Below are 15,482 nucleotides of genomic sequence, written 5' to 3'. Positions count from 1 at the left end.
CACATATGCATGTATATGCATATATGTACTTATAAGTCACATATTTCCATGCAATGCCGTCATGTGTGCTTATAAGCTTGGCTTTTCGTCGCCTTTGACGACTGCTTGCATGTTCTTGGCACTTGTCAGATGACAGGTAAATAGAGTTGGAGCGGCAGGGTGAAGATGTAGACATTTATGTGTGTATATATATTTGCTGCATGTAGCGGCATAGCAGCGCACACTTCAATAAGAAATTGCTGACAAATAATGCAACAAAGCAAGAAAGTCAGTCAGCAAATGGAAGTCAGGCAGCGTTTTTTTTTTCATTTCAAATAGTCAGCAATGGAGTTTTGCATGCACTTATATGCATATATTTTATAAAAATATATATTCAGTTTTTTGCGTATAAAATATGGGTGATTCTTTTATGCACAACTTTGGTATATACTCTTATTAAAAGTATATTTGTGAGCACATGAAAATAACGTGAGCGAGTTGAAACCATAGTTGGTGACGTCACTATAGCGCAGAGTGGTAAAAACTCAGAAATCATTAAGAAATTATCTTAAATAACATTTAGATGGCTCTCAAAGTAGATTAATTGTTTAGAATTTTACACCTAAAAAAGGTAGAAAATATTTTTTTTTAATGAGAGAGTATTGAAGAAAAGCCAGAAAATAAAATTCTAAATATAATTGTGAATAAAAAAGTTATAAAAAATCTTTAGTTTTAGGTAACACAAAATTGAAGATATTTCGAAACTAGGAGGCTATTGGCTGATGAACAAGTTGGTACTGAAATACTTTAGAAACCGAAAAGTGTCTTTAAGAAGTGCTTCTTGAGCAAAAATAATAATGTATAGAACCTCTAGCACAAATCCCAAGAAGCTAAGCTATAGACTAATTTTTTAATAAAAATGTCGATAAGTCAAGTAAAACAATATTAAATTAAAAAAATAAATAAAATTAAAATACAAAAATAATATTACCTAAAAAAGGGGGAAAACATGAATGAAGAGCATGAAATATAAAAATTAATTAAAATAAAAAAATATTTAAAAAACAGAAATAATTGTTTGAAATAAAAATATTAAAAAACAAATAAAATTAAGAACAAGAAAAAAGTTAAAAAGTAATAAAATTAAAATATTTTATAACTGAAATAAAACGAAACAAACACAATTTTTAAAATTTAACTAAAGTTTTTTATCCATAAAAACAAAGTAAAATTTATTATTAAAAAAGAAAATTTTAATAAAAGTATACATTAAATAGTTAAAATATTTTATTTCATTGAAGCAGGTAATTAATTACTTTAAAAATTAAAAATATTTTTAAACGCTTTTTAAAGTCTAAAAAATAGGATATAAATAAATTTTGTTAAAAATAGTTAAAACTTTTATCATAAAAGGTGTTTTTTTCTAATACACAAATTTATTTAATAATTCATATTATTCTGGTTTATTTATTTACTTACTAAAAAAATTTTTTTTTGAAGATTTTTTGAAGAAAATAAAATATAAATTTATTAATTTACCAAGTTTTTAATTCACGTTAACAAATATTTACATGTTTAAAAAAGCTTTTAGGAATCTTTATATAAAATTTTTTAAAATTATATTAAATTATATTTTTAATTTTTTTTTATTTTTTTACAATAATTTTTTATTTTTTTTATTATTTGTAATCTAATTTTTATTAGAGTATTCGTTTTTGTTTTTTTTATTTTTCGTTAGTTTATTGTGTGTCTGTTATGTTTATAATGCAGCAATTTTATATCTCATTTCTTTATTTTTTAATTAATTTTTCCATAAAATATTTGTTATAAACAATTGCCACCTGGCATCGCACTTACTAGAAAAATCGCATTACACTGTCTGTCAAACTACTTTTTTTTTTGTTATATTAATACCAAAGCAATACTATATATCTAAATTTTCAACAAAAGCCCTACCTATCTGCACAAAGGTATATACATATGTATGTTTGAATGCGGAAGCATTAATGTCATGTCCTAAAAGTAGGCCAACCATTTTCACCCTAACACTCTTCGTAGCGTTTGTTGTATTTGTAAGTTTTTTCTTTGTTTGTGTTTCTGCAATTTTTCATTACACTGCTTTATAGTTTCTCTACCATTCGCTTTTTTGTAATATATTTTGTCTGCCTGGCAACTCCATTTCATTTTTAAAAGTATTTACTACTACATATGCGATTGCTGCCTTTACTTAAGCTTATAGGCTGCTCATTATTCTGTAGGTTTTTTATGCACCTGCATATATGGGTGTGCATGGGTGATGTTACATATGTATGTGTGTCTAAATTGCTTTCCGCTTATGAAAAGTTAAAAGTGCTTGAAGTTTCTTTGACATTTCAACTGAAGGGTGAAACAGTTAGTTCCTGTATGGAGTGCATGAGGTGTAAATTATGAAGCGGAGGGGAGTTATATTAAAAAGCAAAGTTCAAAAAACAAACACTTTAAAAGGTAAATTAGTATTTTTTATTTTTATTTAATACTTGCAAAAGAGTGTAAAATTTCTTACATAAAAAATTTTCAAATAAGAAATATCTTAAAATTAAAATATAAAAAAATAATAAAAAATTCAAAACCTTTTAGAAATGTTTTTTTTTGTTCGGAAATGAGTATAACTTAATCTACTTAAAAATTTTCCAAAAAAATTTAAAAACTTTTTTTCGAATTTTCTTAAGTTTTTTATGCTCAGTACTTACTTGCATCTTTGGCTATTATAATTATAGATATATGCGACTGTCGAAAATTCATTAAAAAAAATGTTTGCTCATACATCACTCATACGCAGAGTAGTAGTCTACAACATTGCCTGTGTCACACAATCAAATGTTTTGTTGAAAGAAAAAACTATCAAATAAATAAGCTTTTATTTGCTCTGCTCAAAGCTTCAGCAATAAAATATTTTCAATATTTCAAACAAAAAAAAATCACATAAAATTAGTAAAATTAAATAAAAAATCTAAAAAGCAGTAAAATTTTGTAGAAAAAAAATTTTTTAAACACAAAATTGCACAATCTGACGCTCATCACCCAATGAACCCAACAATTTCTCTCACTAAACAGCAAGGGAACATTCAACAACTCTGCAAAAAGCTATAACAGAATAAAAGCATTACCAGCACGCGCTCTGAGAGCTCAAAGTATTCACCTAATATTGAGTTTGGCTGGTTTTTTTTAAATAGGTGTTTTCATATTTGCTCTCTATATTTTGTTTTTGCTCTTTGCCTTTGCCAAAAGCATCCCTGTTTTGCGAGGAGTACAGCACAATTGAACTAAAGTTGCGGCAGGTCATGTACTTAGTGGGTATAATAGAACAACAAAAGCAACAAGCGAAATAAACACAATAAGAAGTGTCTAGTAGGGGCGTATTTAACTGAGAACAATAATAAGTGAAGATATTCACAGAGACAAGAAATATATTTTATATGGAAAACGAAGGGAGTTAAAAATAGTATTAGCTAAATCTAAACAGAGCTTTTATGGTATGTATCATAAAGTTTTCCTTTACGGATGTGAAATGCTAATTATTATACATATAGTTATTAGTTGTAGGTAAGGCATTTAAAATTTTGATATAAGTTAATGAAAGACTGCAAAAATAGAAAGCTTTTTGAGAACTTTTAAATTTTCTTAAATTTTTTTATTTTATTGTCAATAATAATTATTTGACAAAACATTGCACCAAAATATCAAAGCTTTTACAATCATATGTCTCTAATATTCTTAGAAAATATTTTATTTTAAACAAAATTTGTTTAAAGGCACAAAAATTTTTCGAGCGATTTTAGAATTTTCGAAAAATTTTCGGAAAATATATAATTTGCTTGCACCAAAATAGTAAAGCTTTTAGAAAACCTTTACTATTTTTTAAATAATTCCCGAATATGACTTATGTTAAGTAAAATTTAAATGAACTTGTGCTTTATTAACTACAATAATTTTTCGAGAGCTTTTAGAAATTCTTGAGACTTTTGATATTTTGTTTTTTGATAAATGTGTACATTTTACCAGCATTTTTTTTTACATCCGATATTCAGATTAAATTTTCGAAAAGCTGTATGAACTCTTTTTTACCTCAAATGGGTTTAAATTGAGAGTTAAGTTGTTTAAATGGAAATTTAGAACATAAATAATGGTAGCTCTAAAAATTTATTGAATTGATACTAGGAAAAGCTCGGAAAACCGAAACTTTTCCAAAGCTATTGCTATTTTTTAAACTCATGTCGAAAACTCTTTTAAACTCTTCACATTTTTTTAAATTTATGCCAAGCCTTATTTTGTGTTTAGTTGAAAAAGCTCAAGCTCAGTACCAAATCGTAAAAGCTTTTAAAAAACTTTTACAATTTTTTCTTTTAACTAATTCCGCACAAAAAAGCTCAAAAAAAAAAAAAGCAACAAATTTTCTTTGACTCTTGCAAGCCTGATTAAACTTTAAGAAAGGTTGTTAATAACTTTTTTTAACAACGTATTATTTTTAAAATTTTACTTATAGAATTGTTCTTTTTTTTGGTCTTTGAGAACGTAGTGTGTTTGTGTATGTCTGTATGTATCTACATGTGTATGTATATATGTTTAAGCAAATGAACTAATCAAAAAATATGTGTCAACTTCATTTAGCTACTTAACTACAATAACAAAACACAAGAACAACAATAACTTTGAGCAGCACTTTAGCTGAGGGCACTGGAGCTTTTATCAGATGAACTCAAAAAGTACAAACGATTGCATATATATATGCATACTTGTAAGCACATACATATGTACATGTGTGTAAACCCATGTTTATAGGCATATTATATATGCGTATAGGTATGTGGACCCATATATGCTATACATTCATTGTGAATAACAATGTTGCGGAAGTTCGTAATGTGGTAAGGAAAAATTACTCTCATTAAAAAATTTTTTAATGCAATTCTCTGTTTAATAAATTTGAAAATATATTATTTACTAAAAAAATTTTTTTTAATTAAAAAAAATTTAAACATTTTTTTAGTTATTCAAAAACTAATTAAAAATAATAAGTTAGACAAATTACTCTAATCAAAGATTATTTTTAATACAATTAAGTGTTAAAAAAAATTTATTATTTATAAATAAAATTAAAAGATTTTTTAAATTATTAAAAAAAAAAAATTATTTTTAAATAATTTAAAAACAAATTAGCAAACTTACTCTACTCAAAAATTATTTTTAATTCATTTAATTGTGTAAAAAAAATTCAAAAGTATTATTTATTAAAAAAAATTTTGTTAAATTATTAAAAAAGAAATTTTTATTAAAAAATAATTTAAAAAATAAGTAAGTAAGTTGCTCTAATCAAAAATATTTGTTAATACAATAATGTGTTTAAAAAAATTTTAAATTTAGTATTTAAAAATAAAATTTTACAAAACAAAATAGTTAAAAATAATAAGTTGGAAAAATTAATCAAATAGGAAATGTTAAAAAAATCAAATCAAAAATTATTTTTAATGCAATATGTTTAGAAAAAATTTTAAATTTATTATTTTATTTTCTTATTTAAAAATATATTTTCAAATTTTTAAAAAGGTATATTCAATTATTATTAATTTTTTAAAAAATATACAAAAATTAATAATTGATTATTAAATTAAAAACTCCATGTACAGCTAATTTTATTGAAACATGTATACATGAACATATTATATGTATGTACATACATATGTAAGTGTGTTTACATTTGCATTTATAAATTTCAATTTTTCAAGCTCAGATCTGAAATTAACAAAGCATAAAAGGCGAATGAACTTGTCAAGGAAAATTTGAATTTTTATTAAAAGAAACTTTCCCAATATGCTGCCTGAAATGTAACTAAAGCGTAAATATAGAAATACTAACATAAGTGTGTATGTGTGTGCATAATAACAAAAAGTCACAAAAACAAAAAGAAGATACATTTTAGACAGCACAAAATGTTACAAGCAAACAGACAATTAACAATTGTACAAACCCTTCAAAAGCTGACAGATATGCAAAGATACATACACACAAATTTACATACATAGTATTATTTATATAGTGGTAAGTGTACGCTTATGCTTATGACAATTTGTATGTGTCTGCCGATTAAAGAAATTCAAATTTGATGAATGAGTAGAAATTTTTTCGACAGCAATAAATGCAACTACGTTAATAAAAATGCGTTTGGAGCAAAGGTGGTAAAAGCAAACACAGAAAAAAGCTGATGAAATAGAAACATAAAAGAGAAAATCAAAAATAATATCTAATAAGTAGCGAGACAGTGAAAGAAAGCGTTGTAGAGGAAATATTAAAGAGAAGCATTATTGTTTGTAGTGTAAAAAAGTTTAAATACATTGAACTAAAACTGATAAAAAGTAATAAAAGTTTAACCAAAAATTAAAAAAAAATAAAGTTTAATTACACTGAAGCTATAATATGCTTCACAAACAAAATAGTTTACAAACAATACCCTTCACAGTTGGTTTTTTTACATTATAAAAGGGTATAGAAATGTTTTAATTCTGATTTGTTTGTATGACAGCTATATGCTATAGTGATCCGATGTCGGTAGTTCCGACAAACGAGCAGCTTCTTGATGAGAAAACGACTTGTGCGAAATTTCAGATCGATATCTCTAAAACTGTAGGATTAGTTCATGTATATACAAACAGACGGACATGGTTAAATCGACTCAGCTCGTCATGCTGATCATTTATATATATATTTTTATAGGGTCTTCGACTTTTCATTTAAAATTATTAAAACTACGAAAATAAACAAAAAAGTATTTCTTTCATTCACCGCTTTAAAAAATTATCGATCTCTGATTCCCATTAGCTTTACAAAAATAACAACAAATTGGGAAGAAATCTATCGAACAGTTAAAATTGTATGTATGTGCGACTTAACTGTGTGCGGTATTTTTTTGTTTTTGTCAAAAATATTTAATTGAGAAAAAACTAGCCAAATAGAAATCTTAATTCAACGTTGACATACTTTACTGCAGCAAAGGCATACACAAAAACAATAACAACAGCCACCAAAATATTGAAAAGAAATGGAATAGCAAGAACGAATAAACGCCATAATGCGTGCCTAGAAGTTGGGTGATACACAGGCGCACATAAGCAGACACATACACTATTTTATATGCATGTCGATATGTATTCATAAATGAGCACACATATTATTAGTGCATAAATCAAAATCTTACTTTTCATAATTTCTTTAGATTAGACGAGCAGACTGCGTCTTAACTTAGTTGCATCAATATACACATATATATATGTATATATACATGCATATGTATGGTATGTATATACTTATAAATCATAAATTTGAAAGCTTTTATTTTTGTTACGTCAAATTTCATGAGTCATAGGCCCTATCTAATATATTAATAGATTTATTCAAGCAAAAATATTAAAATTTAATCTCTACTCGAGTGAAAATAAATTTTCTTACAAAGTTGTATGTAAAACTAAAAAACAGGCTAAAAACGTTAACTAGTTATAAACTAATCCAAAAACAGCTAGTTCGAAAGTCATCAGTTTTTGGGTGAGGATGCCATAAAAATGTGAAATAAAAATTAGAAAATCTATTTGTGTTGATTCAAATGCAACTAGTACATAACTAGTGCCCAACCGCAAAAATATATACTAGCAGTACAGAAAGTGTTAACATATAAACTGTTTGCACTTAGCTTAGGCACACTTCACACAATTGAATAGCTTCAAAGCAAAAGTAAGCTATGCTCTAGCCGGCAGAGCTTTTCTAATATAATTATGTACTTATGCATATGCATATTATAAATATACATATATAAATATTATATGTAAGTATGTATGTATATACCTATACATTGTCTTGAATGAACACAATTCCGGCGCTCGCCAATTTACTGCATACACATTCATACGCCGCCGCGCTATCTAATTTTCTCAATACAAATATCTTGCGCTCTCTTGCATTGATACACACTCAATCATGTATACACAAAAACAAACCAACAGCCATGTTAAAGCGCTGCTGCGTTAATTTAGACGAATATGCGTATGCGCTCGTACTTGGCGCGCTGTCCGCTGTGTGTTCCAAAAAAAATGTACAAAACTGCAGCGCTTTTATTGTACAACAACAAAAAAGCCAAAAAATATTTTCTATTATTTACTTTAGCTCCTCATTATAGGCCTGCCACAGCGCGACGCTCAGTGCGTTCACATGCACGCTCAGACATAAGGCTTGTATAGCCAACAGTCGCCGCGTTTTGCGCGTGTGCGTATCTATGTCTTTATATATGTATGTGTATATGCATATACACGTAATTTGTTGTTTTTATTGTTTAGAATAATCTTGCGCTTGATAATGAAAATAGGTCAAATTTTAAAAATACTTCAGTGCGCAACAACAACGCGCGCAACGACGCAGCGTCAGAACAAATAGAATACTTGTGTATATAAATATGTATATGAGTAAAGTATATTTATTGCGTTAATAGACAGTCTAGCGAGCGAAGACGCGTATAGACATATTTTTAAGTATGTAAAAAAGTATATATATGCGTAAGTATATATACAATTATATATATATATATAAATATATAAATATTATATTTATATATACATATATAAATATATTTATATATACATATATAAATATATATATATATATATATACGCATGCATATATACCAAAAAGTTGGGTTTCGAGAACTATATCGCCGTAGTTAAATTAGTTAAATAAGTTTAACGTGAAAATAAATACAAGAGATGGTATATTACCCTTTTATATATTATACATATATATAATATATATGTATATCAACATATATGCTTATGTAACGAAACACACACTTATTTGTGTACACTTTTGTAATTCAGCAATTGTGCTGAGTATAATGTAGAAATGCATCACTCATGGCTGTGGTATTGGAAAAATATTTCGAGTAAGCTGAAATTTCGGTTCTGTATATGTATGCGGGCGCTCCCTAAAATTATGCAACTGATCACATTCAGCTAATGTGTAAAAAAATACATAACTCCGTATAAATTTTTAACTATTTTTAGAAATTTTTAGGCACACGCGTTTAAAAATGAGTCGAAATCGGTGGATTTTCGATATTTTCATATATATTTTTGGCGCCTAAAAGTAGGCTATTACTAAAATAAAATATGATAAAATAAATAAAAAATTTATAATTTATCATAAAAAGTTTCTTAAATAACCACAATTATATATATTGTTGCGTTTGTTACAAAAACCTATACATTTTAGTAAAAACAAAGCTTTTTTCAGCCACATTGAAAGCGATGCTATCCGAATTGACCATCCATAGCCATTCCTTGGCCAAAATGAAATGAAATTAAAATCGAAATCAAACACACAACACCAAAAATTTATAAAGAAGCGAAAACAGCAATATACATTTAGCATTCGGTTTGATGTCTATAACTTTATGAAGGCCTTAATATATACTTTACTTATAAAATTTGGCTAAAGCGCACGAAATTCACAGGCATTGTCAATCTATAAGAATCTTCGAGCCATAAAAGACTTGTTAAGAAGTGAAACACTTCTCAAGAATGAAATTAATCTTAAGTTTTTTCTCAAAGCTTTTCGCAAGAAAAACTTTTAAAAAGCTAAAACTTTCAATATAACACTATGCAAAAGCGTTACAATCGGTGGTATAATTAATATAATTTACTTAATAAAGATATTTCTGAACTACTTTAAGTGGTCCGCACATTTGAAAAGTTTCAAAAAATTAAATTTACGCAAAGTTCGTTTACAAACTAGCTTCACGAGTAACATATGGAAAACTTTAATAAACAACAGAAGTATAAATAAAGGGTTACTTCTAGGCTTTCATAGACAAATCATGAGCAAAAAAGTAAAATCATTATAACAAAAGTCTACGATTAACGTAAACTTAAGCTCAAAGCCAATAGTACCGGGAGCTTTCAAATCTTCAAAGTTCCAAAAAAAAAAACTGAGTAACAAAGCGCTTCGAGCTTTCACCCTATTTTGAAAGCTTAAAAGATTCATAAAAGCTTTCACTTTTGGAAAAAGCTCAGCAGCAAACATAAAAGCTGACATTTCGAAAGCACCTCAGATCGTATGTGGCCGCAATTAAGCAATCATTAAACTCATTGAGCACAAACTGAGTAAAGCTTTCAACAGAGTTTTACAAAAAATTTTGAGTATTATATCTGAAAATAGTTTATGAATATTTTTCAATAGTTTTAAGTTATAAAATCGATATACATATGTTAATATATATAAATGTTTGTACAAAATAAATACTGTTGTATATAAATTATTTTTAATAAAATTAGTTAATTTTGTTTTGCCAATTTACCTATGGACGTCATAATTTTGTTGCTAAAATTTGGACTAATTTTGCCAAATTTTGTAAATTTTAAAGATGTGTGTCGCAGTCACAGTGCTTTTTCAATTTAGTTGCATATTTTTGTAGTTTTGTTCCAAAATTTCCAATGCCAATTGGGGGTGTACAAAATTTTTTGTTGAATAGTGTTGTTTATTATACTTTCTTTTTTAATATATTGTTTGTAAATTTGTACTAAAAGTTTATCTAAAATTTGGTATACAAAAAATAACAAATTTTTTAATTAAATATTAAATAAAATTGTTTAATAATTCGAAAAAACTAATAAATTTTTCAAATTTCACTTTTGCAAAATTAATTTTGTAGCTTTTCAAAGAAATAACTTTTTGCGTTTTTTATAAATTGCAAATTTTTAATTTGGAAAAATAAATTTTTGAAAATTTTTTTTGTCAATTGTGGGTTGGTTTTTAATTGCAGCACTCAGCAAATTATTTGCAATCGAATTTTTTTAAAGAAAATTTATTTCACTTTTGTTTTTTATAAAAAAAAAATGTAAAAAATATACAAACAAATTTTTATAGTGTTGTTAGCCAATTTTTCAATTGTTGCTATTAAAAATTTTGTAATAAATTTTTTTTTGTGTTTTTAGAAAATATTTTCCAAACATGCGGTGCCAATTTTTGTTGGTGGTTTCGGTTTTGCGTAGTCAAAATTTGTTGCAAAATTTTGTAAAAAAAGAATAGGTTTTGTATCATGTTTTTACCAATTAAAAAAAAAAGAAATAGCGTTGCCAATTGCTGTTAAGGTAAATTGTGCTATGACAAAATGAATATAATTAGTAAAATTCTGTAAAAAATATTTGTTGTTATACTAACGGCAAATCGGCATGCGCGACTTTTTGCGATAGTAACAATTGTAATTGTTGTAATGTATGTTATTATTGTTGTTGCATTTGCTGCACTTCGCTGCATTGCTATCGACAGCGCCACTGCCTGTTGCAGCTGTTGTCGGCGTTGTTGGCATTTTATGCGCGAAGCCGCACGCTGACGCCGATGAGCTATGTGGAGGTGAGTCACATTCATCGCCGCCATTAAAAGACGTTTGCTCGGCCGTTGCATGCTGCTTATCCTGCTCGCGCTCTTCCCGACCGCTGCAGTTGAGCGCAGTTTCGTCAACGGCAGTGCAGCAGGGCGCGTTGTCATATGCGCTTGTGGCGGCTGTGTTGGCGCTTCCATACCCCTGCCCATTACCACTACTATTGCCATTGCTGCCACTACCGTTTCCGCTTCCGCTATTGCTGCCGCATCCCAGCGCGCTGTAGCTGCTGCAGCGCTTCAGCAGCGTCTTATTGAGCGGCGTTTTTATAATGGTCGCGGTGTGCAGGCGCTCGAAATCACCCTCGTCATTGTTGGACGCAGCGTGTTCGCGGGCGCTTTCATGCGCCGCCTCATCCGAGTCTTCCTCCTCTTGGCGTTGCTTGCGCGCGGCAGGCATTTCCGCGTCACTTTCTCGCTTACTGCCGCTGCCCTTGCCATTTCCACTGCCGCTGCTGCTGTTGCTGTTGCTGCTATTGCTGTTGTGCCCATGCGCTGTTGCGGACTTTTCGCCATTTACGCGGTGATGTTGCGGCTGCTGTTGTTTTGTTTGTTCGCGCTGCTGCCAGCTGTTAAATGGCGTCTCCCTGCCATCTAAGCGCTCATCACTTTCCCTATATTGTCCATTCTGCTTCGGTTCATAACTTCCGCTTTTGCCATTATTGTTGTTGCCACCAGCAGCGCCACAATTGCTGCCTTCATCATTCACATCCGTTTTACTAGCCGCGACACTTTTCAAATGCTTCGCAATTTTTTCATGTTTCCCTCCCAAAACACTTAGATTCATGGATTCGTTTGCAACATCTGTGTTGCCGGTGTCATTAGCTGTGTTGCTGCTGCTATTGTTGTTAGTGTTGCCAGTTGTGATCGCTGTTCTCGCTGCCACCTCCGACGCCAATTGGTTGGCATTCATTGGAGTTGGTTGTATTTTATTTCTGTTGCTAAACTTTATGTTTGTTTAAAGTGTTAAATCTGTTCCAGAAAAATGCTGCGCGGCTGCAGGAATGTTGCGTAACATGTTGCTAAGGGTTGTTTGACGTCTGTGGCGTCATTTTTAAGTGGGATAACATAGCAATGTGGAGAACATTTTGAAGGATTTGTGTCTAAGTGCGGTATATTAAAACTTTCCTTAGTTTTTAAGTTTTTTAATTAATAATTTGAAAATTTTCGTATTTTCTAAATTTTATTTTTGTTTCGTTATTTTTACTGTTATTTCACTTCAAGCGATGACAAAATATTTTTAAGGCAGTTTTGGTCAGTCTCTGATTTTTATTTATTTAGTTATTCATTTCCTGCGTGTTGCGTTATGAGGTTAAGATTTTTTTTTAATTATTGGAAATACCACTAACTATAAATAAACTTTTATAATGCAGTTATATGTGCAAAACACAAAAAAGTTTCACAGCATCGAAAATAATTTAAAAAAAATGTTTTAAATTTATTTCTTTCCGGTAGCTATTTGCTCTAAATTTTTTATTCTAGAAGTAGTAACATTTTCAAACATTTTCAATATCTTTTTATCTAGAAGTGGTAAAATTTTCAAAATTTCTCGATGTATTAATATGCATAAAATGTATTGTATTAAAATATAATTTTTTTTTTCAAAATCTTTTGAATTTCAAAATTTTACTTATGTATAAATATCTTCTCTTTTGACTTTTTAAAATTAAAATTTAATTTTTTTAATGAAAATAACTAGCGCTCTGTAATTCTATTTTTGGAATATTTCGTACAATTTTTCGAAATGAGAATTCATTTTAGAAAAAAATTTAAAAATTGCCACAGTAATTTTTTTTTCTTTCAATGACTTGAAAGGTTTTACATTTTTAATAAAATAAATTTTTTATTAATAACTAAAGTTGATAAGTTAATTTTTAATTGTTAAGAAATCATAGTTTTAATAATGATACTTTTTTTATTACCAACAGTTTGGAAATTAATCAAATGAAGATTTTGAAAAACATAAATAAAAAAATAAACCCAGATTTTTAATTTATTTAATTATATCGAAATCTAAAAAAAAAAAGTTGATTATTTAAAATTTATAGGTTTGGATAATTTTTTTTTTAATTGTTAAAATTTTGAAAATTAATCAGTTGAAGTTTTTGAAAACCAATTTATATAAATATATTTTCTACTTATTAAATTGTTTCTGTACTTAAAATGTAATAAAAAAAACTCTCGCACTTTTATGTTAAATTTTCAAATTTATTTTACCTCCAACACATTTTTGCACTCAAAATTCTCAGCACGTTTTAGAAAATACTTTTAATCAGTATATTGTTTTCAATTTCTCACAAAGTAGTTTGAAAAACGTACATTTATTATTTATTCAGACTTTAAAATTTTCAAAACTTTTGCCGGTAACGTCTAATGGTTCGAAAACTTTTGCAGTTGTTGACTTCAATTTATGCATTATTTGCCGTTAAGTCACTTTGATTTATACATTTTATCTAATTTTCTATCTCTGTTGCACTTTCGCTTTCCTTGCAATTCACATATACTCTTCCCTTCTCGTTCTCACACTCACTTGCTGAACTAACAGCTTTGATATGAAGCTTTCGCTCCTTTGAACACACACTCTTTTTCTCGCTCTCTGAGTGGAATGCGTTTATTATTTTGCTTTGTTGCGATGCTTTTATTTACCGTTAAGTTTTCGTTTTTTGTAATGCTCACGAATTATTCGTTTGAAAATGTTATTTTTTTTGGATTTTTTATATTTTTTATTTGAGGTTATGTGTAATAATAATCTATATTTTTTTTTTAAATTTTTTCTCTCTTGAATACTTTTTTTGCGAATAAATGCCTTCAATGCCAAGCAATATTTCACGTAAAGTTTTTATTGTTGCACTCTTTCCACTTTTAGCGCTTATTGTTTATGATTTATTACTATATATGCTTAATGTGAGAATTGCACTTATTTTCTGCCTACAAAATGCACTTTGCTATTAAAGTAATTTTTTTTTTCAAATTTTCAGTCTTTCACTTTACATATAAAGATCTTCTTAACTTTTAATTTTAACACGTATAAAAATGCAAAATCGTTTGAACGATTTGTCTCTTTCTTCTTTAAATGCCGTATGAGTGTACAATTTGAACCTCTCGAGTGCACTCAATTCACTTAAAAGACTTTCTTTCGGGTCATACACGAGTGCCGCTCAGTAAAGTACTTTAACGCGTGTAAAACTCGTGAAAACTCTGGAATATTCCGAAAGCTTCGTAACTATTTGCAGCATACTCTCAGCACAAAAGTTGGTTTGAGTGCCTTTTGGAGTGTTTTTGTTTTTTTCATGCAGAAAATGCTTGTAAAATGCAGTCTTTTTACTTCCCTCGGTTATATTTTGTAAACTTTTTACTACAATTGGGACGTAGGACGGATTCAAACGGGCTTGGGGTTTCACTATATACTTTTCATATTTTATTTTTGTTGTTGTTTTATCATAAATTTATTGTTATTCCGTCGACATTTTCACTTCGAAAAATTTTTGTATCGGAAAAACTATTTAAGTCTTTTTTTCTTTGTCGCACTGATGAAAAATATTTTCTTCGAAGAAATTTTCTTTTAGTTAAGTATTTTTGTAAAATGTTGACAGCAGCAATATTATGAAATTTTATTCAATTCTGTGATGATTTAGAATTAAAAAAAATTAACTTTTGATGTATAATTTGTTTAATAAACTGTTCTTTGTTGGAAGTTTGAAGCGCTGTGGTATATTAAAATGATTTAATGAAAAAATTAATGAATTTATAAAATATAATAACATTAAAATATGGTGCAAAAATTTTGAAATGAAAGATTAAATACAATGTTTAATTTTTCAAATTAATATTTTTTGAAATAAATTTTTTTAATTAATTTCCTTTTAAAATTAATTTTTTTTTAATAAACGCAAAGGAATTTTTTTCTTTTTAATTAAATTAAATGAAGTTTTGAATTTTTAAAATAAAATATAAAGAAACAGTAACAAATTATTAATTCAAAAACGGAATATTAAATAACGATGAAAAAAATTAAAATTTTTTAAAACAAGTTTGTTTTAATAACTTAAATT

General features: G+C 27.9%; 1 protein-coding gene across 3 annotated transcripts in view; it reads right to left on the bottom strand.

Annotated features, from left to right (window-relative positions):
* Positions 1–12,774, bottom strand: part of Hr4 (Hormone receptor 4) — a 29,011-nt gene extending 16,237 nt beyond the window's left edge. The window contains exon 1 of one of the 3 annotated variants that reach the window (XM_014242260.3): positions 11,212–12,774. In XM_014242260.3, the coding sequence (XP_014097735.3) occupies positions 11,212–12,343 (1,132 nt within the window). In that variant the 5' untranslated portion in view covers positions 12,344–12,774. The remainder of the gene's footprint in view (positions 1–11,211) is intronic. The other 2 variants (XM_036376827.2, XM_070109952.1) reach the window with 2 other exon arrangements.
* Between the last annotated feature and the right edge of the window lie 2,708 nt (positions 12,775–15,482).

The sequence above is a fragment of the Bactrocera oleae genome, chromosome 5 (assembly GCF_042242935.1).
Source record: "Bactrocera oleae isolate idBacOlea1 chromosome 5, idBacOlea1, whole genome shotgun sequence".
Taxonomy (NCBI): domain Eukaryota; kingdom Metazoa; phylum Arthropoda; class Insecta; order Diptera; family Tephritidae; genus Bactrocera; species Bactrocera oleae.
Note: the sequence above shows the minus strand (reverse complement) of the source record. Positions and strands in the feature narration are given on the sequence as shown.